At 39.9% G+C, this 25,527-nt stretch overlaps 1 protein-coding gene across 8 annotated transcripts in view; it reads right to left on the bottom strand.

Annotated features, from left to right (window-relative positions):
- The window catches only part of LOC105868029 (phosphatidylinositol 3,4,5-trisphosphate 3-phosphatase TPTE2-like), a 139,774-nt gene that overhangs the window by 101,204 nt on the left and 13,043 nt on the right, over positions 1–25,527 (bottom strand). For 7 of the 8 annotated variants that reach the window (XR_012922470.1, XM_076009468.1, XM_076009470.1 and 4 more), the window contains exons 5-13: positions 24,214–24,267; positions 21,410–21,463; positions 18,578–18,631; positions 15,812–15,865; positions 12,959–13,012; positions 10,202–10,255; positions 7,390–7,443; positions 4,624–4,677; positions 1,838–1,891 (exon numbers count right to left, since the gene is read on the bottom strand). Coding sequence is in view for 7 of the 8 variants with exons in the window: in XM_076009468.1 (XP_075865583.1) it covers positions 1,838–1,891; positions 4,624–4,677; positions 7,390–7,443; positions 10,202–10,255; positions 12,959–13,012; positions 15,812–15,865; positions 18,578–18,631; positions 21,410–21,463; positions 24,214–24,267 (486 nt within the window). In the remaining variant the exon portion in view is untranslated. The remainder of the gene's footprint in view (positions 1–1,837; positions 1,892–4,623; positions 4,678–7,389; positions 7,444–10,201; positions 10,256–12,958; positions 13,013–15,811; positions 15,866–18,577; positions 18,632–21,409; positions 21,464–24,213; positions 24,268–25,527) is intronic. The other variant, XM_076009473.1, reaches the window with a different exon arrangement.

The following is a 25,527-nucleotide window of genomic DNA, read 5'->3' as shown; positions in this document are numbered from 1 at the left end:
ATTTTTTTTTTTTAAGTACGGTACAATGATGTACATTTATTTAAATATAGTTAAGTCATCATCTTCTGGAACTTCATCATAACTATCCAAACCCCAAATTCCATCCTGAATTTCTTAACGATTCTATTTCCTTTAGAACCATTGGCCCCAATCTCTCATGTCGAGCAATAGCGCTCTCATGGGGCAGATGAGAAGGGCTACTCGTCTTCTTTACCACTCCACAACGAAATGCATGGATTGTGCAGATACCCTGCATAGCCAACCCATCACTAGGTCTTATTTTCGGGGTAGAGTTTATATTGTGCAAATGCTTAGAAATCCTGCTAGGGCTTATTTTATGGGTAGGTCTTATTTTCAGGGAAACATGGCACATAGTAACAGAGCTCTTGAGGGTGAGGAACATATCCAAAGTCTACTAGCTTCATCTTTTCTGCTTAGGGCTCTACTGCTCCATTTCACATTACCTCTTCCTTGATGCCAGATAGAATTTCTCCCCACTTGTTCCTTATTAAAGATAGAATATCCTACCCAACGCCCCACCTCCCCAGGCCCCCTCAGGCCCAATTCAATTACTGAAGTTCTAATGCCTCTAACTTATGTAACCTTATTCTCAAAAAGAGTAATTGCAAGCTTGCGTAGTTAAGATAGATGACATAGTGGTGTAAGGTGGGCCCCTCATCCTATATGATTGGTATCCTCATAAGGAGGGAAAATTTGGCACAGATGCACACACACATGCATAACTGCATGGGAAGATGGAGGTAGAGATGTGGGTGAAGAGTCTACATGCCAAGGAATGCCATAGATTTCCAGCAACCAGCAAAAGCTATCAGAGAGGCACAGAACACAGTCTGCCCCACAGCCCTAATAAAAAAGCCCACCCTGTCGACATCTTCAGTTCGGACTTCTGGGATCTAGGGCTGTGAGATAATAAAGTTGTGGTGTTTCTGCTACCCAGTTTGTGACACTTTGTTACTGCAGCCTGACGAACTACTATAGTCCTGTCTACTAGAGTCACTGCCGAACTTATTCCCAATATGTAACAGTCTTTTTGCAGTGTGATTAGTTTTAAATGCATCTATTGTTTGCAGGTAGTCAGCTCTGTAATTCCATCACATTTGCTGCTTCCTATGTCCCTCCATCACCTCCTTACTTTGCTGCTTCATGCTTATCTTCCTGTCTATGAGAAACGATCAATGAACCGCAAGCTAAGAAGACAAGAGGTCCATATAATGTGACAGTGACGTTAAGTTTAGACACCAGCTTAACATGTTGACCGAGCTCTGGAGTGAGAAACCAATCCAGGTACTATTAGCTCTGTCCTCTTTCCTTAGTCCTTCCCTCTTCCTGGTCCATTGCAACCTCGTACTTGCTCAAAAGGGACTTTCTCCTCTCCTGGCCTATCTGAGTAGGTGAGGGTGCACCAGAATGCAGAGTCTCATGTGCAGGGAAGAACGTTGTTTCCTCAAGAATTGGCTAGTAATAACTAAGAGAGATACACTAACAGGAAGAAGCAACATTTCTGAGACTAGCTCCCCTTTATCCAGCTAAATCTATAAATGATGAAAGTTACCTCCAAATGCTACACTGAGAAGATTCTTAAACAATGTCATAAGAACACTCTGTACGAACATGAATGCTCCTGACGGTAAATCTGGCAAATGCCAATGTGTTTCTTCAATTGTCTTCTATTTCCTTGGTTTATGGATGTTTGTTTATGTATGTATGTTGACACTAGTATGTCTGTACATATCATTATTTATCTATGTGCATACGTTTGTAGGTATCTACATACATACACACATACATATATTTCTATTTATCTAATTGAACTCACACTGGTTGGTTGTGTCCGTCCAAGGCTACTTCTGTAGGTTTGCCCATGTTAGGACTAAGGAAATATAAAACAATAAGGTCAGATTCAAGACATCACTGTAAAGACATCACTTTTTCAGATACAGCATTACAGTTACTCCTGGCATGAACTGGGTGATTATCTTTGTATTTGTGCATATTATGGGGGTACAAATGTATAGGTTCCATTTGCAACCCCCCCTTCATCAGAGCTTCAAGCGTGTCCAATACCCAGATGGTGCCCATCGCACTAATATGTATACCCATCTCGTCCTCCCACTTCCCATCTGCCAGATACCTGATGAATGTTATTCTTATATGTCCACAAAAACAATGTGATAATGAGTATATGTGGTGCTTATTTTTCCATTCTTGGAATACTTCACTTGGTAGAATGGACTACAGCTCTATCAAGGATAATATAAGAGGTGCTATATCACCATTGTGTCCTGTAGCTGAATAGTACTCCATGGGACACATACACCATGTTTTATAATCCACTCATGTATTGATGGGTACTTGGGTTGTTTGTATATCTTTGCAATTGTCAACTGGGTTATTTTTAAATATTCCTGTGTGTAGTGCTAACTAACTCTAGAAGGTCATCTTTTATTAGAAATGAAGTTCTATATGGTGGCAATAAATATCCTAGGCCTGTGAAATAGTAATGCTTCCAGATTTAAGGAAAGCTCTTTATTGTTTTCCTTAGTCTCACTGTCCCATATCCTCTCCCCCTGAGTCAGGGGCTCCATCCAATGAGAGTGGGCTGGAGTTTGGGATAGCATCCTTACATGGTAACACAGCTCTCCAGGGCAAAGGCTATCAGCTTTGTCTGTTGTCCTCAGTGCCCTACTTCTCTGTTTCCACTATACCTCTTCCTTGATGCCAGATAAGATTACTCCTCACCTGTTCCTTGTTAAAGGTTGACTATACTACCCCCAATTCAATCCCTGAAGTTCTGATCACTGTAACTCGTGATGTGACCTTATTCTCAATTAGAGTAATTGCAAACATGTGTAGTTAGTAGCGGGGTCATGGAAGTGTAGGGTGGCCCCTACTCTAATATGATTTATATCCCCATAAACAGGGAAAATTTGGGCATACATTCACACATACGGATAATTTCACGGGACGGCAGTGGCAGAGATCTGGATGGTCAGTACATGCCAGGGAATGCCAGAGAAGGCCAGCAACCAGCAAAAGGTGGCAAAGAGGCATACAACAGTTTCTGCCCTAAGTCCTCATAAAAAGCCAACCCTACAGACATGTTCGTTTTGCACTTCTAGTCCCGAGGACTGTGAGATAAGGAATTGCTGGTGTTTCAGCCACTCAGATGTGATCATCCATTAGGGCAGCTATAGAAACTGCTACAGCCCTCTCTAGTAGAGTCTCGTAGACAGGGAATCCGACTGTTTTCTAAAAGTTTTGGCTGGCAGTCACCTGGGTAGGAGGCAGTGGTCTGTTTCCTTCTGACCAGTTCTGCTCTCTTTTATCCGACTAGATACACAGAGGAAAGGGGGTTACACACAGAAGCAGACACTGCCAATACCTTAGAAACAATGTGCAAGAAAGTTTATTTTCAAACCCTCTGAATATTTTTATATATCTCTATGTATATTTATATAAGGAGATATTTATATATATGTAGATATATGATTCCATCATACATGAGTCATGTCAGCTCATTTAGGTCAAAGCTAAAGAGTTAAATTTCACATAGTCACATGCTATGTGTAGTCACAGACTTACTTTTTCATTCACATTAGCTACAATATCTATAGAACTAATAAACTGATGAAAGTATAGGAAATACATATGTAAATTTGCTTTTTAAAAACTGGTATTTCATTTTTCTGTATAAGTGAGGCATTATATGCTAGTGATGAAATTGTAAATCCTGTTGAAAGAAGCTTTAATGAATCAAGATTTTTAAAGTCATTTTCACTGTTAAGGTCATCCCAATGTGTAAGACTCTTTTCTGGTGACAGTAGTTTTACATTCAAATTAAGGTTGAGGGTAGTCTGCTTTGTGTTTCAGTCCACGTGCTCCCCTTGGTATGTCCTCCATCACCTGTTTATTTCATGCATAATGCTTGTCATCCTGGCCCTGAGACATGATCAAGTGGCTGCCGGTAAGAAGACGAGGGCTCCATCTAATGTGATACTGAGGTTCGGTTTAGGCACCAGTCTCACATGCTGACAGAGCTCTGGAGGTTGAGAACCGAATTCATTTCCATTAGCTCTGTGGTTTTTTTTTGCTGAGTGCTTCCCTCTTCCTGGTCCACTGAAATATCTTCCTTACTGCAAATAGAATTTTCTCCCCTCCTGGTTCTTTCTAGCAGGACAGGGCGCACTAGAATGTAGAGTCTCATACACAGGGAATCTCATGGTTTCTTAAGGAATTTGCTGCTAATAACTGAGTGGACAAATACATGATCAGCACAAATCAACTCTCCTGTGACCAGCTCGCCTTTGTGTACCTCAGTCTAGGAAAGATGGAAAGTTACCTCCAAATGCTCCAATGAGAAGATGCAGAAAAAATGTCAAAAAAAAAATCTCTGTATGGCCATGTATGCTCATGAGGGTAAGTTTCAGACATGTCAATCTGTCTTTTTATTCGTCTTCTATCTGTAGGATATGCATGTTTATGTATATATGTGTGTTAATAGGAGTATGTCTCTTTGTATGTTTATTTATATATGTGTGTGTGTAAGATTGTATATACCTATACAGACATACATATATCTTCATTTATCTATTTGTAACTCACCTTTCATACACTGGAGCTTCAGTGATGATTTCTATCAGATCCTCTTGGTTTTCACTAAGAGAGTATGTAAGAATACAATCAAACATAAAACATAATTCTAAATTTACTGTTTGGGATAAATTGGTACAATTACTCTAGGCATGCATTGTTTGATTTTTCAATATCCATGTGTGTGTCACGAATTCAATATAAAATCACTGTTTATTAGAAATGAGGCTTTCTGTACTCATAATAATTATCTTAGCCCTGTGAAATAGTAATGCTTCCAGATTTAAGACTAGGAAAAGTCCAAATTATTCCCTTAATCTCAATACATTGTAGACTCTCCCCCTACGTCAGGGGCTCCATCCTATATCAGAGGGGGCTGAAATTTTGGACACCAGTGTTACATGGTAACAGAGCTCTTGACGGTGAGAAGCACATCCAAAGTCTACTTAGCTTCATCTTTTCAGCTTAGGGGTCTGCTGCTCCATTTCACTTTACCTCTTCCTCGATGCCAGAAAGGATTTCTCCTCACTTGTTCCTTTTTAAAGATAGAATATCATGCCCCACACTCTGCCCCCCAAAACCGCCACCCCTGGGCCCTATTCAAATACTGAAGTTCTAATGCCTCTAAATGATGATGCAATCTTATTCTCAAATAGAGTAATTGCAAACTTGCGTAGTTAAGATGGATGACACAGTGGTGTAAGGTGGGCCCCTCATCCTATATGATTGGTATCCTAAGGAGGGAAAATTTGGCACAGATGCACACACACACAGAATTTCATGGGAAGATGGAGGTAGAGATGTGGGTGAAGAGTCTACATGCCAAGGAATGCCATAGATTTCCAGCAACCAGCAAAAGCTAGCAAAGAGGCACAGAAAACAGTCTGCCCCACAGCCCTCATAAAAAGCCCACCCTGCCGACACCTTCATTTCGGACTTCTAGGATCTAGGGCTGTGAGATTATAAAGTTGTGGTGTTTCAGCCACTCAGTTTGTGACACTTTGTTATCGCAAAGTGTCGACAAACTACTACAGCCTTGTGTACTAGAGTCCCCTACACAGGCAATCTGATAGTTTCCTAAAGGTTTTGGCTGGTAGTCACTAGGGTGGGTGGTAGTGGTCTGCTTCCTTCTGACCTGTTCTGACTTCTTTTCTCTGAGTACATCCACTAAGGAAGGTGTGTTACACACAGAATCTAACACTGCCATTACTTTAGAAACAGAGTCCAAGACAGTATATACATAATAACTGTGTATTTTGTTATATATCTATACGTACATTTAGATTTTTAAAAGTGATACACACACAGACACACACACACACATATGTGATATCATCATATGTTACTGAGATCACTTCCTGTCGGCCATACCTGAAGAATTAAATTTCAGTTAATCAAACACTATGTGAATTCATAGACTTATTTTTTCATTTAAATTAGCTACAGTATCTATAGAATAAAGTGATTAAACTTAAAGACATTCAGGGGTAATTTGGCTATTTAGAAACTGATATTTCCTTATTCCCTGGAAATGAGGCATTGTATGGTAGCAATGAAACTATTTAAGGCCTCTTGAGAGAAGCCTTAATAAATCAACACTTTAAAAGCTATTTTCAAGGCTGGGCGCAGTGACTCACACCTGTATTTCTAGCACTCTGGGAGGCTGAGGCAGGCGGAATGCTCTAGGTCAGGAGTTTGAAACCAGCCTGAGCAAAGGCGAGACCCCATCTCTACTATAAATAGAAATAAATTAATTGGCCAACTAATATATATAGAAAAAATTAGCTGGGCATGGTGGTGTATGCCTGTAGTCCCAGCTACTCGGGAGGCTGAGGCAGGAGGATTGCTTGAGCCCAGGAGTTTGAATTGCTGTGAGCTAGGCTGACACCATGGCACTCACTCTAGCCTGGGCAACAAAGTGAAACTCTGTCTCAAAAAAAAAAAGTTATTTTCACTGCAGAACGTAATCCCAATGTGTAACAGTCTTTTCGTAGTGGGATTAGTTTTAAATGCACCTATTGTTTATAGGTAGTCAGCTCTGTAATTTCATCGTATTTGCTGCTTCCTATGTCCCTCCATCACTTCCTTACTTTGCTGTTTGATGCTTATCTCCCTGTCTATGAGAAAGGATCAGTGAACCGCAGCCTAAGAAGACAAGGGGTCCATCTAATGTGATAGAGAGTTTAGGTTTAGACACCAACTTCACATGTTGAGCAAGTGGTGGAGCGTGAGAAACCAATCCGGGTACTATCTTTTTTCCTTAGTCCTCCCTCTTCTTTTCCATTGCAACCTCCTACTTGCTCCAAATGGGACTTTCTCCTCTCCTGGCGCATCTGAGTAGGAGAGGGCGCACCAGAATGCAGAGTCTCATACGCAGGAATCACATTGTTTCTTCAAGAATTGGCTAATAATAACTAAGGGTGAGAGATACACTAACAGGAAGAAGCAACATTTCTGGGACTGGCTCCCCTTTATCCATCTCAATCTATAAATGATGAAAATTACCTCCAAATGCTACACTGAGAAGATTTTGAAACTATGCCATAAGAACACTCTGTATGGACATAGATGCTCCTGAGTTTAAATCTCACAAATGCCATGTGTTTCTTTAATTGTCTTCTATTTCTTTTATTTATGCATGTTTGTTTATGTATGTGTGTTGACACTAATATATCTGTACATATCATTATTTATCTATGTGCATAAGTTTGCAGGTATGTACATACATACACACATACACACACACACATATATTTCTATTTATCTAATTGAACTCACACTGGTTGGCTGTGTCCATCCAAGGCTACTTCTGTAGGTTTGCCCATGTTAGGACTAAGGAAATATAAAATAATAAGGTCAGATTCAAGACATCATTGTAAGTGTACTTTTTCAGATACATCATTACAGTTACTCTGGGCATGAACTGGGTGATTATTTTTTTATTTGTGCATATTATGGGGGTACAAATGTTTAGGTTCCTTGTACTGCCTTTGCCACTCCCCCACCCATCCCATACCCCAGTCAGAGCTTCAAGTGTGTCCAATCGCCAGACAGTGCCCATCATACTCCTTATGTATGTTTATACCCATCCCGTCCTCCCACCTCCCATCTGCCTGACACCCAGTGAATGTTATTCCTATATGTGCACTTAGGTATTGATGCATTAAAAATAATTTGATATTGAGTACATGTGGTGCTTATTTTTCCTTTCTTGGAATACTTCATTTAGTAGAATGGATTACAGCTCTATCAAGGATAATACAAGAGGTGCTATATCACTGTTGTTTCTTGTAGCTGAATAGCATTCATATACCACGTTTTATTAATCCACTCATATACTGATGGGCACTTTGGTTGTATCCGCCTCTTTGCAATTGTGATCTGGGTTATTTTTAAATATTCCTATGTGTAGTGCTAATTAACTCTAGGTCATTTTTTTTAGAAATGAAGCTCTATATGATGGTGATATATGTCCTAGGCCTGTGAAATAGTAATGCTTCCAGATTTAAGGAAAGCTCTTTATTGTTTTCCTTAGTCTCACTGTCCCATATCCTCTCCCCCTGAGTCAGGGGCTCCATCCAATGAGAGTGGGCTGGAGTTTGGGACAGCATCCTTACATGGTAACACAGCTCTTGAGGGCAAAGGCTATCAGCTTTGTCTGTTGTCCTCAGGGCCCTACTTCTCTGTTTCCACTGTACCTCTTCCTTGATGCCAGATAAGATTACTCCTCACCTGTTCCTTGTTAAAGGTTGACTATACTACCCCCAATTCAATCCCTGAAGTTCTGATCACTGTAACTCGTGATGTGACCTTATTCTCAATTAGAGTAATTGCAAACATGTGTAGTTAGTAGCGGGGTCATGGAAGTGTAGGGTGGCCCCTACTCTAATATGATTTATATCCCCATAAACAGGGAAAATTTGGGCATACATTCACACATACGGATAATTTCACGGGACGGCAGTGGCAGAGATCTGGATGGTCAGTACATGCCAGGGAATGCCAGAGAAGGCCAGCAACCAGCAAAAGGTGGCAAAGAGGCATACAACAGTTTCTGCCCTAAGTCCTCATAAAAAGCCAACCCTACAGACATGTTCGTTTTGCACTTCTAGTCCCGAGGACTGTGAGATAAGGAATTGCTGGTGTTTCAGCCACTCAGATGTGATCATCCATTAGGGCAGCTATAGAAACTGCTACAGCCCTCTCTAGTAGAGTCTCGTAGACAGGGAATCCGACTGTTTTCTAAAAGTTTTGGCTGGCAGTCACCTGGGTAGGAGGCAGTGGTCTGTTTCCTTCTGACCAGTTCTGCTCTCTTTTATTCGACTAGATACACAGAGGAAAGGGGGTTACACACAGAAGCAGACACTGCCAATACCTTAGAAACAATGTGCAAGAAAGTTTATTTTCAAAACCTCTGAATATTTTTATATATCTCTATGTATATTTATATAAGGAGATATTTATATATATGTAGATATATGATTCCATCATACATGAGTCATGTCAGCTCATTTAGGTCAAAGCTAAAGAGTAAAATTTCACACAGTCACACGCTATGTGTAGTCACAGACTTACTTTTTCATTCACATTAGCTACAATATCTATAGAACTAATAAACTGATGAAAGTATAGGAAATACATATGTAAATTTGCTTTTTAAAAACTGGTATTTCATTTTTCTGTATAAGTGAGGCATTATATGCTAGTGATGAAATTGTAAATCCTGTTGAAAGAAGCTTTAATGAATCAAGATTTTTAAAGTCATTTTCACTGTTAAGGTCATCCCAATGTGTAAGACTCTTTTCTGGTGACAGTAGTTTTACATTCAAATTAAGGTTGAGGGTAGTCTGCTTTGTGTTTCAGTCCACGTGCTCCCCTTGGTATGTCCTCCATCACCTGTTTATTTCATGCATCATGCTTGTCATCCTGGCCCTGAGACATGATCAAGTGGCTGCCGGTAAGAAGAGGAGGGCTCCATCTAATGTGATACTGAGGTTCGGTTTAGGCACCAGCCTCACATGCTGACAGAGCTCTGGAGGCTGAGAACCGAATTCATTTCCATTAGCTCTGTGGTTTTTTGCTGAGTGCTTCCCTCTTCCTGGTCTACTGAAATATCTTCCTTACTCCAAATAGAATTTTCTCCCTTCCTGGTTCATTCTAGCAGGACAGGGTGCACTAGAATGTAGAGTCTCATACATAGGGAATCTCATGGTTTCTTAAGGAATTTGCTGCTAATAACTGAGTGGACAAATACATGATCAGCACAAATCAACTCTCCTGTGACCAGCTCGCCTTTGTGTACCTCAGTCTAGGAAAGATGGAAAGTTACCTCCAAATGCTCCAATGAGAAGATGCAGAGACAATGTAAAAAAAAATCTCTGTATGGCCATATATGCTCATGAGGGTAAGTTTCAGACATGTCAATCTGTCTTTTTATTCGTCTTCTATCTGTAGGATATGCATGTTTATGTATATATGTGTGTTAATAGGAGTATGTCTCTTTGTATGTTTATTTATATATGTGTGTGTGTAAGATTGTATATACCTATACAGACATACATATATCTTCATTTATCTATTTGTAACTCACCTTTCATACACTGGAGCTTCAGTGATGATTTCTATCACGTCCTCTTGGTTTTCACTAAGAGAGTATGTAAGAATACAATCAAACATAAAACATAATTCTAAATTTACTGTTTGGGATAAATTGGTACAATTACTCTAGGCATGCATTGTTTGATTTTTCAATATCCATGTGTGTGTCACGAATTCAATATAAAATCACTGTTTATTAGAAATGAGGCTTTCTGTACTCATAATAATTATCTTAGCCCTGTGAAATAGTAATGCTTCCAGATTTAAGACTAGGAAAAGTCCAAATTATTTCCTTAATCTCAATATATTGTAGACTCTCCCCCTACGTCAGGGGCTCCATCCTATAAAAGAGGGGGCTGAAATTTTGGACACCAGTGTTACATGGTACCAGAGCTCTTGACGGTGAGAAGCACATCCAAAGTCTACTTAGCTTCATCTTTTCAGCTTAGGGGTCTACTGCTCCATTTCACTTTACCTCTTCCTCGATGCCAGAAAGGATTTCTCCTCACTTGTTCCTTTTTAAAGATAGAATATCATGCCCCACACTCTGCCCCCCAAAACCGCCACCCCTGGGCCCTATTCAAATACTGAAGTTCTAATGCCTCTAAATGATGATGCAATCTTATTCTCAAATAGAGTAATTGCAAACTTGCGTAGTTAAGATGGATGACACAGTGGTGTAAGGTGGGCCCCTCATCCTATATGATTGGTATCCTAAGGAGGGAAAATTTGGCACAGATGCACACACACACAGAATTTCATGGGAAGATGGAGGTAGAGATGTGGGTGAAGAGTCTACATGCCAAGGAATGCCATAGATTTCCAGCAACCAGCAAAAGCTAGCAAAGAGGCACAGAAAACAGTCTGCCCCACAGCCCTCATAAAAAGCCCACCCTGCCGACACCTTCATTTCGGACTTCTAGGATCTAGGGCTGTGAGATTATAAAGTTGTGGTGTTTCAGCCACTCAGTTTGTGACACTTTGTTATCGCAAAGTGTCGATAAACTACTACAGCCCTGTCTACTAGAGTCTCCTACACAGGCAATCTGATAGTTTCCTAAAGGTTTTGGCTGGTAGTCACTAGGGTGGGTGGTAGTGGTCTGCTTCCTTCTGACCTGTTCTGACTTCTTTTCTCTGAGTACATCCACTAAGGAAGGTGTGTTACACACAGAATCTAACACTGCCATTACTTTAGAAACAGAGTCCAAGACAGTATATACATAATAACTGTGTATTTTGTTATATATCTATACATACATTTAGATTTTTAAAAGTGATACACACACAGACACACACACACACATATGTGATATCATCATATGTTACTGAGATCACTTCCTGTCGGCCATACCTGAAGAATTAAATTTCAGTTAATCAAACACTATGTGAATTCATAGACTTATTTTTTCATTTAAATTAGCTACAGTATCTATAGAATAAAGTGATTAAACTTAAAGACATTCAGGGGTAATTTGGCTATTTAGAAACTGATATTTCCTTATTCCCTGGAAATGAGGCATTGTATGGTAGCAATGAAACTATTAGGCCTCTTGAGAGAAGCCTTAATAAATCAACACTTTAAAAGCTATTTTCAAGGCTGGGCGGGGTGGCTCACGCCTGTATTCCTAGCACTCTGGGAGGCTGAGGCAGGCGGAATGCTCTAGGTCAGGAGTTTGAAACCAGCCTGAGCAAAGGCGAGACCCCATCTCTACTATAAATAGAAATAAATTAATTGGCCAACTAATATATATAGAAAAAATTAGCTGGGCATGGTAGTGTATGCCTGTAGTCCCAGCTACTCGGGAGGCTGAGGCAGGAGGATTGCTTGAGCCCAGGAGTTTGAATTGCTGTGAGCTAGGCTGACACCATGGCACTCACTCTAGCCTGGGCAACAAAGTGAAACTCTGTCTCAAAAAAAAAAAAGTTATTTTCACTGCAGAACGTAATCCCAATGTGTAACAGTCTTTTCGTAGTGGGATTAGTTTTAAATGCACCTATTGTTTATAGGTAGTCAGCTCTGTAATTTCATCGTATTTGCTGCTTCCTATGTCCCTCCATCGCCTCCTTACTTTGCTGCTTGATGCTTATCTCCCTGTCTATGAGAAAGGATCAGTGAACCGCAGCCTAAGAAGACAAGGGGTCCATCTAATGTGATAGAGAGTTTAGGTTTAGACACCAACTTCACATGTTGAGCAAGTGGTGGAGCGTGAGAAACCAATCCGGGTACTATCTTTTTTCCTTAGTCCTCCCTCTTCTTTTCCATTGCAACCTCCTACTTGCTCCAAATGGGACTCTCTGCTCTCCTGGCGCATCTGAGTAGGAGAGGGCGCACCAGAATGCAGAGTCTCATACGCGGGAATCACATTGTTTCCTTAAGAATTGGCTAATAATAACTAAGGGTGAGAGATACACTAACAGGAAGAAGCAACATTTCTGGGACTGGCTCCCCTTTATCCATCTCAATCTATAAATGATGAAAATTACCTCCAAATGCTACACTGAGAAGATTTTGAAACTATGCCATAAGAACACTCTGTATGGACATAGATGCTCCTGAGTTTAAATCTCACAAATGCCATGTGTTTCTTTAATTGTCTTCTATTTGTTTTGTTTATGCATATTTGTTTATGTATGTGTGTTGACACTAATATATCTGTACATATCATTATTTATCTATGTGCATAAGTTTGCAGGTATGTACATACATACACACATACACATATATTTCTATTTATCTAATTGAACTCACACTGGTTGGCTGTGCCCATCCAAGGCTACTTCTGTAGGTTTGCCCATGTTAGGACTAAGGAAATATAAAATAATAAGGTCAGATTCAAGACATCATTGTAAGTGTACTTTTTCAGATACATCATTACAGTTACTCTGGGCATGAACTGGGTGATTATCTTTTTATTTGTGCATATTATGGGGGTACAAATGTTTAGGTTCCTTGTATTGCCTTTGCCACTCCCCCACCCATCCCATACCCTAGTCAGAGCTTCAAGTGTGTCCAATCGCCAGACAGTGCCCATCATACTCATTATGTATGTTTATACCCATCCCGTCCTCCCACCTCCCATCTGCCTGACACTCAGTGAATGTTATTCCTATATGTGCACTTAGGTATTGATGCATTAAAAATAATTTGATATTGAGTACATGTGGTGCTTATTTTTCCATTCTTGGAATACTTCACTTAGTAGAATGGACTACAGCTCTATCAAGGATAATACAAGAGGTGCTATATCACGATTTTGTCCTGTAGCTGAATAGTACTCCATGGGACACATACACCATGTTTTATAATCCACTCATGTAGTGATGGGTACTTGGGTTGTTTGTGTATCTTTGCAATTGTCAACTGGCTTATTTTTAAATATTCCTGTGTGTAGTGCTAATTAACTCTAGAAGGTCATTTTTTATTAGAAATGAAGCTCTATATGGTGGCAATAAATATCCTAGGCCTGTGAAATAGTAATGCTTCCAGATTTAAGGAAAGCTCTTTATTGTTTTCCTTAGTCTCACTGTCCCATATCCTCTCCCCCTGAGTCAGGGGCTCCATCCAATGAGAGTGGGCTGGAGTTTGGGACAGCATCCTTACATGGTAACATAGCTCTTGAGGGCAAAGGCTATCAGCTTTGTCTGTTGTCCTCAGTGCCCTACTTCTCTGTTTCCACTGTACCTCTTCCTTGATGCCAGATAAGATTACTCCTCACCTGTTGCCTGTTAAAGGTTGACTATACTACCCCCAATTCAATCCCTGAAGTTCTGATCACTGTAACTCGTGATGTGACCTTATTCTCAATTAGAGTAATTGCAAACATGTGTAGTTGGATGGAGGTCATAGAAGTGTAGGGTGGCCCCTACTCTAATATGATTTGTATCCTCATAAACAGGGAAAATTTGGGCATACATTCACACATACGGAAAATTTCACGGGACGGCAGTGGCAGAGATCTGGATGGTCAGTACATGCCAGGGAATGCCAGAGAAGGCCAGCAACCAGCAAAAGGTGGCAAAGAGGCATACAACAGTTTCTGCCCTAAGTCCTCATAAAAAGCCAACCCTACAGACATGTTCGTTTTGCACTTCTAGTCCCGAGGACTGTGAGATAAGGAATTGCTGGTGTTTCAGCTGCTGATATGTGACCCTCTATTAGGGCAGCTATAGAAACTGCTACAGCCCTCTCTAGTAGAGTCTCGTAGACAGGGAATCCAACAGTTTTCTAAAAGTTTTGGCTGGTAGTCACCTGGGTAGGAGGCAGTGGTCTGCTTCCTTTTGACCAGTTCTGATCTCTTTTATCCAACTAGATACACAGAGGCAAGGGGGTTACACACAGAAGCAGACACTGCCAATACCTTAGAAACAATGTGCAAGAAAGTTCATTTTCAATACCTCTGAATATTTTTAAATATCTCTATGTATATTTATATAAGAAGGAGGTATTTATATATATGTAGATATATATGATTCCATCATACATGAGTCATGTCAGTTCATTTCGGTCAAAGCTAACGAGTTAAATTTCACACAGTTGCACGCTATTTGTAGTCACAGACTTACTTTTTCATTCACATTAGCTACAATATCTATAGAACTAATAAACTGATGAAAGTATAGGAAATACATATGTAAATTTGCTTTTTAAAAACTGGTATTCCATTTTTCTGTATAAGTGAGGCATTATATGCTAGTGATGAAATTGTAAATCCTGTTGAAAGAAGCTTTAATGAATCAAGTTTTTTAAAGTCATTTTCACTGTTAAAGTCATCCCAATGTGTAAGACTCTTTTCTGGTGACAGTAGTTTTACATTCAAATTAAGGTTGTGGGTAGTCTGCTTTGTGTTTCAGTCCACGTGCTCCCCTTGGTATGTCCTCCATCACCTGTTTATTTCATGCATCATGCTTGTCATCCTGGCCCTGAGATATGATCAAGTGGCTGCCAGTAAGAAGATAAGGGCTCCATCTAATGTGATACTAAGGTTCGGTTTAGACACCAGCCTCACATGCTGACAGAGCTCTGGAGGTTGAGAACCCAATTCATTTCCATTAGCTCGGTGTTTTTTTTTTTTTTTTTTTTTTTTTTTTTTTTGCTGAGTGCTTCCCTCTTCCTGGTCCACTGAAACATCTTCCTTGCTCCAAAAAGAATTATCTCCCCTCCTGGTTCATTCTAGCAGGACAGGGCGCACTAGAATGTAGAGTCTCATACACAGGGAATCTCATGGTTTCTTAAGGAATTTGCTGCTAATAACTGAGTGGACAAATACATGATCAGCACAAATCAACTCTCCTGTGACCAGCTCGCCTTTGTCACCTCAGTCTAGGAAAGATGGAAAGTTACCTCCAAATGCTCCAATGAGAAGACGCAGAAACAATGTCAAAAAAAAAATCTCTGTATGGCCATGTATGCTCATGAGGGTAAGTTTCAGACATGTCAATCTGTCTTTTTATTCGTCTTCTATCTGTAGGATATGCATGTTTATGTATATATATGTGTTAATAGGAGTATGTCTCTTTGTATGTTTATTTATATGTGTGTGTGTAAGATTGTATATACCTATACAGACATACATATATCTTCATTTATCTATTTATAACTCACCTGTCATACACTGGAGCTTCAGTGATGATTTCTATCACGTCCTCTTGGTTTTCACTAAGAGAGTATGTAAGAATACAATCAAACATAAAACATAATTCTAAATTTACTGTTTGGGATAAATTGGTACAATTACTCTAGGCATGCATTGTTTGATTTTTCAATATCCATGTGTGTGTCACGAATTCAATATAAAATCATTGTTTATTAGAAATGAGGCTTTCTGTACTCATAATAATTATCTTAGCCCTGTGAAATAGTAATGCTTCCAGATTTAAGACAAGGAAAAGTCCAAATTATTCCCTTAATCTCAATACATTGTAGACTCTCCCCCTACGTCAGGGGCTCCATCCTATATCAGAGGGGGCTGAAATTTTGGACACCAGTGTTACATGGTACCAGAGCTCTTGACGGTGAGAAGCACATCCAAAGTCTACTTAGCTTCATCTTTTCAGCTTAGGGGTCTACTGCTCCATTTCACTTTACCTCTTCCTCGATGCCAGAAAGGATTTCTCCTCACTTGTTCCTTTTTAAAGATAGAATATCGTGCCACACACTCTGCCCCCCAAAACCGCCACCCCTGGGCCCTATTCAAATACTGAAGTTCTAATGCCTCTAAATGATGATGCAATCTTATTCTCAAATAGAGTAATTGCAAACTTGCGAAGTTAAGATGTATGACACAGTGGTGTAAGGTGGGCCCCTCATCCTATATGATTGGTATCCTAAGGAGGGAAAATTTGGCACAGATGCACACACACACAGAATTTCATGGGAAGATGGAGGTAGAGATGTGGGTGAAGAGTCTACATGCCAAGGAATGCCATAGATTTCCAGCAACCAGCAAAAGCTAGCAAAGAGGCACAGAAAACAGTCTGCCCCACAGCCCTCATAAAAAGCCCACCCTGCCGACACCTTCATTTCGGACTTCTAGGATCTAGGGCTGTGAGATTATAAAGTTGTGGTGTTTCAGCCACTCAGTTTGTGACACTTTGTTATCGCAAAGTGTCGATAAACTACTACAGCCCTGTCTACTAGAGTCTCCTACACAGGCAATCTGATAGTTTCCTAAAGGTTTTGGCTGGTAGTCACTAGGGTGGGTGGTAGTGGTCTGCTTCCTTCTGACCTGTTCTGACTTCTTTTCTCTGAGTACATCCACTAAGGAAGGTGTGTTACACACAGAATCTAACACTGCCATTACTTTAGAAACAGAGTCCAAGACAGTATATACATAATAACTGTGTATTTTGTTATATATCTATACGTACATTTAGATTTTTAAAAGTGATACACACACAGACACACACACACACATATGTGATATCATCATATGTTACTGAGATCACTTCCTGTCGGCCATACCTGAAGAATTAAATTTCAGTTAATCAAACACTATGTGAATTCATAGACTTATTTTTTCATTTAAATTAGCTACAATATCTATCGAATAAAGTGATTAAACTTAAAGACATTCAGGGGTAATTTGGCTATTTAGAAACTGATATTTCCTTATTCCCTGGAAATGAGGCATTGTATGGTAGCAATGAAACTATTAGGCCTCTTGAGAGAAGCCTTAATAAATCAACACTTTAAAAGTTATTTTCAAGGCTGGGCGCGGTGGCTCATGCCTGTAATCCTAGCACTCTGGGAGGCCGAGGCAGGCGGAATGCTCTAGGTCAAGAGTTTGAAACCAGCCTGAGCAAAAGCGAGACCCCATCTCTACTATAAATAGAAAGAAATTAATTGGCCAACTAATATATATAGAAAAAATTAGCTGGGCATGGTGGTGCATGCCTGTAGTCCCAGCTACTCGGGAGGCTGAGGCAGGAGGATTGCTTGAGCCCAGGAGTTTGAATTGCTGTGAGCTAGGCTGACACCATGGCACTCACTCTAGCCTGGGCAACAAAGTGAAACTCTGTCTCAAAAAAAAAAAAGTTATTTTCACTGCAGAACGTAATCCCAATGTGTCACAGTCTTTTCGTAGTGGGATTAGTTTTAAATGCACCTATTGTTTATAGGTAGTCAGCTCTGTAATTCCATCGTATTTGCTGCTTCCTATGTCCCTCCATCGCCTCCTTACTTTGCTGCTTGATGCTTATCTCCCTGTCTATGAGAAAGGATCAGTGAACCGCAGCCTAAGAAGACAAGGGGTCCATCTAATGTGATGGTGAGTTAGGTTTAGACACCAACTTAACATGTTGAGCAAGTCGTGGAGCGTGAGAAACCAATCCGGGTACTATCTTTTTTCCTTAGTCCTCCCTCTTCTTTTCCATTGCAACCTCCTACTTGCTCCAAATGGGACTTTCTCCTCTCCTGGCGCATCTGAGTAGGAGAGGGCGCACCAGAATGCAGAGTCTCATACGCAGGAATCACATTGTTTCTTCAAGAATTGGCTAATAATAACTAAGGGTGAGAGATACACTAACAGGAAGAAGCAACATTTCTGGGACTGGCTCCCCTTTATCCATCTCAATCTATAAATGATGAAAATTACCTCCAAATGCTACACTGAGAAGATTTTGAAACTATGCCATAAGAACACTCTGTATGGACATAGATGCTCCTGAGTTTAAATCTCACAAATGCCATGTGTTTCTTTAATTGTCTTCTATTTCTTTTATTTATGCATGTTTGTTTATGTATGTGTGTTGACACTAGTATCTGTACATATCATTATTTATCTATGTGCATAAGTTTGCAGGTATGTACATACATACACACATACACACACACACACACACATATTTCTATTTATCTAATTGAACTCACACTGGTTGGCTGTGTCCATCCAAGGCTACTTCTGTAGGTTTGCCCATGTTAGGACTAGGGAAATATAAAATAATAAGGTCAGATTCAAGACATCATTGTAAGTGTACTTTTTCAGATACATCATTACAGTTACTCTGGGCATGAACTGGGTGATTATTTTTTTTTTTTATTTTTTTTTTATTTTTTCTTTTCTCTTTCATATCTGCAGGTACAGTGTATGATTATCTTTTTATTTGTGCATATTATGGGGGTACAAATGTTTAGGTTCCTTGTATTGCCTTTGCCACTCCCCCACCCATCCCATACCCCAGTCAGAGCTTCAAGTGTGTCCAATCGCCAGACAGTGCCCATCATACTCCTTATGTATGTTTATACCCATCCCGTCCTCCCACCTCCCATCTGCCTGACACTCAGTGAATGTTATTCCTATATGTGCACTTAGGTATTGATGCGTTAAAAATAATTTGATATTGAGTACAAGTGGTGCTTATTTTTCCTTTCTTGGAATACTTCATTTAGTAGAATGGATTACAGCTCTATCAAGGATAATACAAGAGGTGCTATATCACTGTTGTTTCTTGTAGCTGAATAGCATTCATATACTATGTTTTGTTAATCCACTCATATACTGATGGTCCCTTTGGTGGTATACACCTCTTTGCAATTGTGATCTGGGTTATTTTTAAATATTCCTATGTGTAGTGCCAATTAACTCTAGGTCATTTTTTGTTAGAAATGAAGCTCTATATGGTGGTGATAAATATCCTAGGCCTGTGAAATAGTAATGCTTCCAGATTTAAGGAAAGCTCTTTATTGTTTTCCTTAGTCTCACTGTCCCATATCCTCTCCCCCTGAGTCAGGGGCTCCATCAATAAGAGTGGGCTGGAGTTTGGGACAGCATCCTTACATGGTAACACAGCTCTTGAGGGCAAAGGCTATCAGCTTTGTCTGTTGTCCTCAGGGCCCTACTTCTCTGTTTCCACTGTACCTCTTCCTTGATGCCAGATAAGATTACTCCTCACCTGTTGCCTGTTAAAGGTTGACTATACTACCCCTAATTCAATCCCTGAAGTTCTGATCACTGTAACTCGTGATGTGACCTTATTCTCAATTAGAGTAATTGCAAACATGTGTAGTTGGATGGAGGTCATAGACGTGTAGGGTGGCCCCTACTCTAATATGATTTGTATCCTCATAAACAGGGAAAATTTGGGCATACATTCACACATACGGATAATTTCACGGGATGGCAGTGGCAGAGATCTGGATGATCAGTACATGCCAGGGAATGCCAGAGAAGGCCAGCAACCAGCAAAAGGTGGCAAAGAGGCATACAACAGTTTCTGCCCTAAGTCCTTATAAAAAGCCAACCCTACAGACATGTTCGTTTTGCACTTCTAGTCCCGAGGACTGTGAGATAAGGAATTGCTGGTGTTTCAGCTGCTGATATGTGACCCTCTATTAGGGCAGCTATAGAAACTGCTACAGCCCTCTCTAGTAGAGTCTCGTAGAGAGGGAATCCGACAGTTTTCTAAAAGTTTTGGCTGGTAGTCACCTGGGTAGGAGGCAGTGGTCTGCTTCCTTCTGACCAGTTCTGATCTCTTTTATCCAACTAGATACACAGAGGAAAGGGGGTTACATACAGAAACTGACACTGTCAATACCTTAGAAACAATGTGCAAGAAAGTGTATTTTCAAAACCTCTGCATATTTTTATATATCTCTATGTATATTTATATAAGAAGGAGATATTTATATATATGTAGATATATATGATTCCATCATACATGAGTCATGTCAGTTCATTTAGGTCAAAGCTAAAGAGTTAAATTTCACACAGTCACACACTATGTGTAGTCATAGACTTATATTTTCATTCACGTAACTACAATATCCATGGAACTAACAAACTGTTTAAAGTTTAAGAAATTCATATGTAACTAAAAGTGACTTTCTAAATCTTGATTCATTAAGGCTTCTTTCAATAGGCTTAACAATTTCATTACTACCACATAATGCCTCACTTATGTGAAAAAATGAAATACTAGTTTCTGAATAGCAAAGTTACATATGAATTTCTTGAACTTTAAACAGTGCTCCCCTTGCTACATCATCCATCATCTCTGTATTTCATGCATCATGCCCATCTTCCTGGCCCTGAGATATGATCTAATGGCTGCAGGCTAAAAGGACAAGGGCTCTATCTAACGTGATAGTGAGGTTCGGTTTAGGCACCAGCCTGATATGTTAATAGAGCTGTGGAGCATGAGAAATCAATTCATTTCCTAATTTAGCTCTATTTTTTTTTTTTTTTTTTTTTTTGCTGAGTGCTTGCCTCCCCCTGGTCCATTGCAACATTCTCATTGATCCAAATGAATTTTCTCTCCTCTGGTTCAATCTAGTAGGAGAGGGCGCACAAGACTGTAGAGTCTCATACACAGGGAATATCATTGTTTCCTAAGGAATTTGCTGCTAATAACTAAGTGGACAAATATACAAACAGGAAAAAGCAACTCTACTATGACCAGCTCGTCTTTGTCTACCTCAAGTCTAGGAAAAATGGAAAGTTACTTCCAAATGCTCCAATGAGAAGATGCAGAAACAATGTCAAAAAAAATCTCTATATGGCCATGTATGCTCATGAGGGTAAGTTTCAGACATATCAATCTGTCTTTTTATTCGTCTTCTATCTGTAGGATATGCATGTTTGTATATATATGTGTGCTAATAGGAATATGTCTCTTTGTATGTTTATTTATATATATCTGCGTGTATGATTGAATATACCTATATAGACATACCTATGTCTTCATTTATCTATTTATAACTCACCTTTCAAACACAGGAACTTCAGTGATGATTTCTATCAGATCCTCCTGGTTTTCACTAAGAGATATGTAAGAATATAATCAGATATAAAACATAATTCTAAATTTACTGTTTCAGATAAATAGGTACACTCATTCTAGGCATGCACTGTTTGATTTTTCAATATCCATGTGTGTGTCAAGAATTCAATATAAAAGGTCATTGTTTATTAGAAATGAGGCCTTCTGTACTGGTAATGATTATATTAGGCCTCTGAAATAGTAATGCTTCCAGACTTAAGTCAAGGAAAAGTCCAAATTATTCTCTTATTCTCAATGCATTGTAGACTCTCCCCCTAAGTCAGGGGCTCCATCCAATATCAGAGTGGGTTGGAGTTTCGGACACCAGTGTTACATGGTAACAGAGCTCTTGACGGTGATGAGCACATCCAAAGTCTACTTAGCTTCATCTTTTCTGCCTAGCGCTCTACTGCTCATTTCACTTTACCTCTTCCTCGATGCCAGAAAGGATTTCTCCTCACTTGTTCCTTATTAAAGATAGAATATCCTACCCCACGCTCTGCCCCTCTTTCTTCCTCAGGGCTGAATTCAATTACTGAAGTTCTAATGCCTCTGATGATGTAACCTTATTCTCAAATAGAGTAATTGGAAACCTGTGTAATTAAGATGGATGACATAGTGGTGTAAGGTGGGCCCCTCATCCTATATGATTGGTATCCTCATAAGGAGGGAAAATTTGGCACAGATGCACACACATGCATAATTTCATGGGAAGATGGAGGTAGAGATGTGGGTGAAGAGTCTATATGCCAAGGAATGCTACAGATTTCCAGCAACTAGCAAAAGCTAGCAGAGAGGCACAGAACACAGTCTGGCCCTCAGTCCTCATAAAAAGCCCACCCTGCCGACACCTTCATTTCAGACCTCTAGCATCTAGGGCTGTGAGATAATAAAGTTGTGGTGTTTCAGCCACTCAGTTTGTGACACTTTTTTACGACAGCCTGACAAACTACGATAGCCCTGTCTACTAGAGTCTCCTACACAGGCAATCTGATAGTTTCCTAAAGGTTTTGGTTGACAGTCACTAGGGTGGGAGGTAGTGGTCTGCTTCCTTCTGACCTCTTTCCTCTGAGTACATCCACTAAGGAAGGTGTGTTACACACAGAATCTAACATTGACAATACTTTAGAAACAGCAGCAAAGACAGTCTATATGCAATATCTGTGTATATCTTTATATATCTATATGTACATTTATATTTTCAAAAGTGATAAACACACACAGACTGCAGACATACACACGTGTGTGTATATATACATATATATACACATACACATACATATGATGGCATTATACGTATGTGAGACCAGTTCATATTTATCAGACCTGAAGAATTAAATTTCACATAATTGAATACTATGTTAATTCATAGACTTTCTTTTCATTTAAATTAGCTAAAATATCTATAGGACAAATAAAGGGATTAAACTCGAAGACATTCAGGGATAATTTGGCTAGTTAGAAACTGGTATATCATTTTCCTCTAGAAGTGAGGCATTATATGGTAGTAATGAAACTACTTAGCCTGTTGAGGAAAGGCTTAATGAATCAAGATTTTTTTTTTTTTTGAGACAGTCTCACTGTGTTGCCTGGGCTAGAATGCCGTGGCGTCAGCCTAGCTCATAGCAACCTCAAACTCCTGGGCTCAAGCAATCCTTCTGTCTCAACCTTCCGAGTAGCTGGGACTACAGGCATGCGCCACCATGCCCGGCTAATTTTTTCCATATATTTTTAGTTGGACAATTAATGTCTTTCTATTTTTAGTAGAGATGGGGTCTCACTCTTGCTCAGGCTGGTTTCAAACTCCTGACCTTGAGCGATCCACTCGCCTAGGCCTGCCAGAGTGCTAGAATTACGGGAGTGAGCCAGCACACCTGGCCTGAATCAAGATTTTAAAAGTTATTTTCACTGCGGAACGTAATCCTAATGTGTAACAGTCTTTTTGCAGTGGGATTAGTTTTAAATGCACCTATTGTTTGTAGGTGGTCAGCTCTGTAATTCCATCTCCTTTCCTGCTTCCTATGTCCTCCATCACCTCCTTACTTTGCTGCTTCATGCTTATCTCCCTGTCTATGAGAAAGGATCAATGAACCGCAGGCTAAGAATACAAGGGCTCCATCTAATGTGATAGTGAGGTTCAGTCTAGGCACCAGCCTCACACGTTGACAGAGCTGTGGAGGATGGAAATCCATCTAGGTTTGATTAGCTCCATGCTTTTTGCTGAGTGCTTCCCTCTTCCTTGTCCATTGCAATCTCCTGTTTGCTCCAAACAGGATTTTATCTTCTCCTGGCCCATTCTAGGGCCATTTCCTACCCTTTCTAGTAGGAGAGGGTGCACCAGCATGGAGATTCTCAAACACTGGGAATCTGATTGTTTACTAAGGAATGACATGCTACAAAGGAAGACAAATACCCTAACAGGAAGAAGCAACTCTCCTGTGACCAGCTCGTCTTTGTCTACCTCAGTCTAGGAAACATGGAAAGTTACCTCCAAATGCTACAATAAGAAGATGTAGAAAGAATGTCAAAAAAATCCCTGTATGGCCATGGATGCTCCCAAGGATAAGTTTCAAATACGTGAATCTGTCTTTGTAATTGTCTTCTATTTCTGTAGGATATGCATGTGTGTATAGATGTGTCTTGATAGGAGTATGTCTGTATGTATATTTATTTATATGTGTATGTGTGTAAGATTGTATACAGCTATACAGACATACGCATATATTCAATTATCTGTTGATAACTCACCTTTCTGGCAGAGGAGCTTCAGTGATGATTTCCTTGACTTCCTCCTCAGTTTTACTAAGAGAATATGTAAGAATACAATCAGATACAAGACATAATTCTATATATACTGTTTGGGGTAAATAGTTACAGTTACTCTTGGCATGTACTCTTTCAATTTTTAATATTCATGTGTGTGTCACTAATTGCATACAAAAGGTCATTGTTTATTAGAAATGAGGCTTTGTGTGCTGGCAATAACTATTTTAGGCTTTTGAAATAGTAATGCTTCCAGATCTAAGTCAAGGAAAGGTCTCTGTTATTCTCTTATTCTCAATGCATTATAGACTCTCCCCCTGAGTCAGGGGCTCCATCCAATGTAAGAGTGGGCTGGACCTTGAGACACCAGCCTTAACATGGTGATAGAACTCTTGAGGATGAGGAAAGCATCCAGAGACTCTTAGCTTTGTGTCTCCTACTTAAGGACTACTCCTTCATATCCTCTACACTTCTTCCTTAATGCCAGATAGGACTTCTCCTTCCCTGTTCCTTGTTAAAGGTTGAATATGGTACCAACACCATTCAATTACTGAAGTTCCCAGCTCTCTAACTCATGGTATGACCTCATTCTGAAATAGAGTAATTGCAAATGTGTGTAGCTGACATGGAGCTCACAGAGGAATGGGGAGGCCCCCTACTCCAATATGATTGGTATCCTCATAAACAGGGAAAATTTGGGTAGAGATGCGCATTTACAGAAAATTTCATGAGAAGATAGCGTCAGAGATCCGAGTGCTGAGTACATGACAAGGAATGCCTGAGAAGGCCAGCAACTAGCAACAGCTGGCAAAGAGGCACACAACAGATCTGCCCTACAGCCCTCATAGGATGCTAACCCTGCCAACACTTCATTTCACACTTCTCCTCCCGAGGACTGTGAGATATAAGGACTTGCTGGTGTTTCAGCTGCTCAGTCCTGGACACTCTGTTATGGCAGCTACACCAACTACTAAAGCCCTCTCTATTAGAGACTCATATGCAGGCAATTGGATAGTTTTCTAAAAGTTCTGGCTGCTAGTCACCTGGGTAGGAGGCAGTGGTCTGCTTCCTTCTAACCTTATCTCATTTATCCGACTAGATACACAGAAGAAAGGGGGTTACATATAGAAGCTGACACTGCCAATACCTTAGAAACAGTGTGCAAGAAAGTCTGCTTTCAATACCTGTGAATATTTTTATACATCTATATGTATATTTATATATGATGGCGATATTTAAATATATATGTAGATATATATGATTCCATCATACATGAGTGATGTCAGTTCATTTTGGTCA

The sequence above is a fragment of the Microcebus murinus genome, chromosome 13, assembly GCF_040939455.1.
Source record: "Microcebus murinus isolate Inina chromosome 13, M.murinus_Inina_mat1.0, whole genome shotgun sequence".
NCBI classification, from domain to species: domain Eukaryota; kingdom Metazoa; phylum Chordata; class Mammalia; order Primates; family Cheirogaleidae; genus Microcebus; species Microcebus murinus.
The sequence above is the reverse complement of the archived record's forward strand: the minus strand, read 5'-3'. Positions and strand labels throughout refer to the sequence as shown.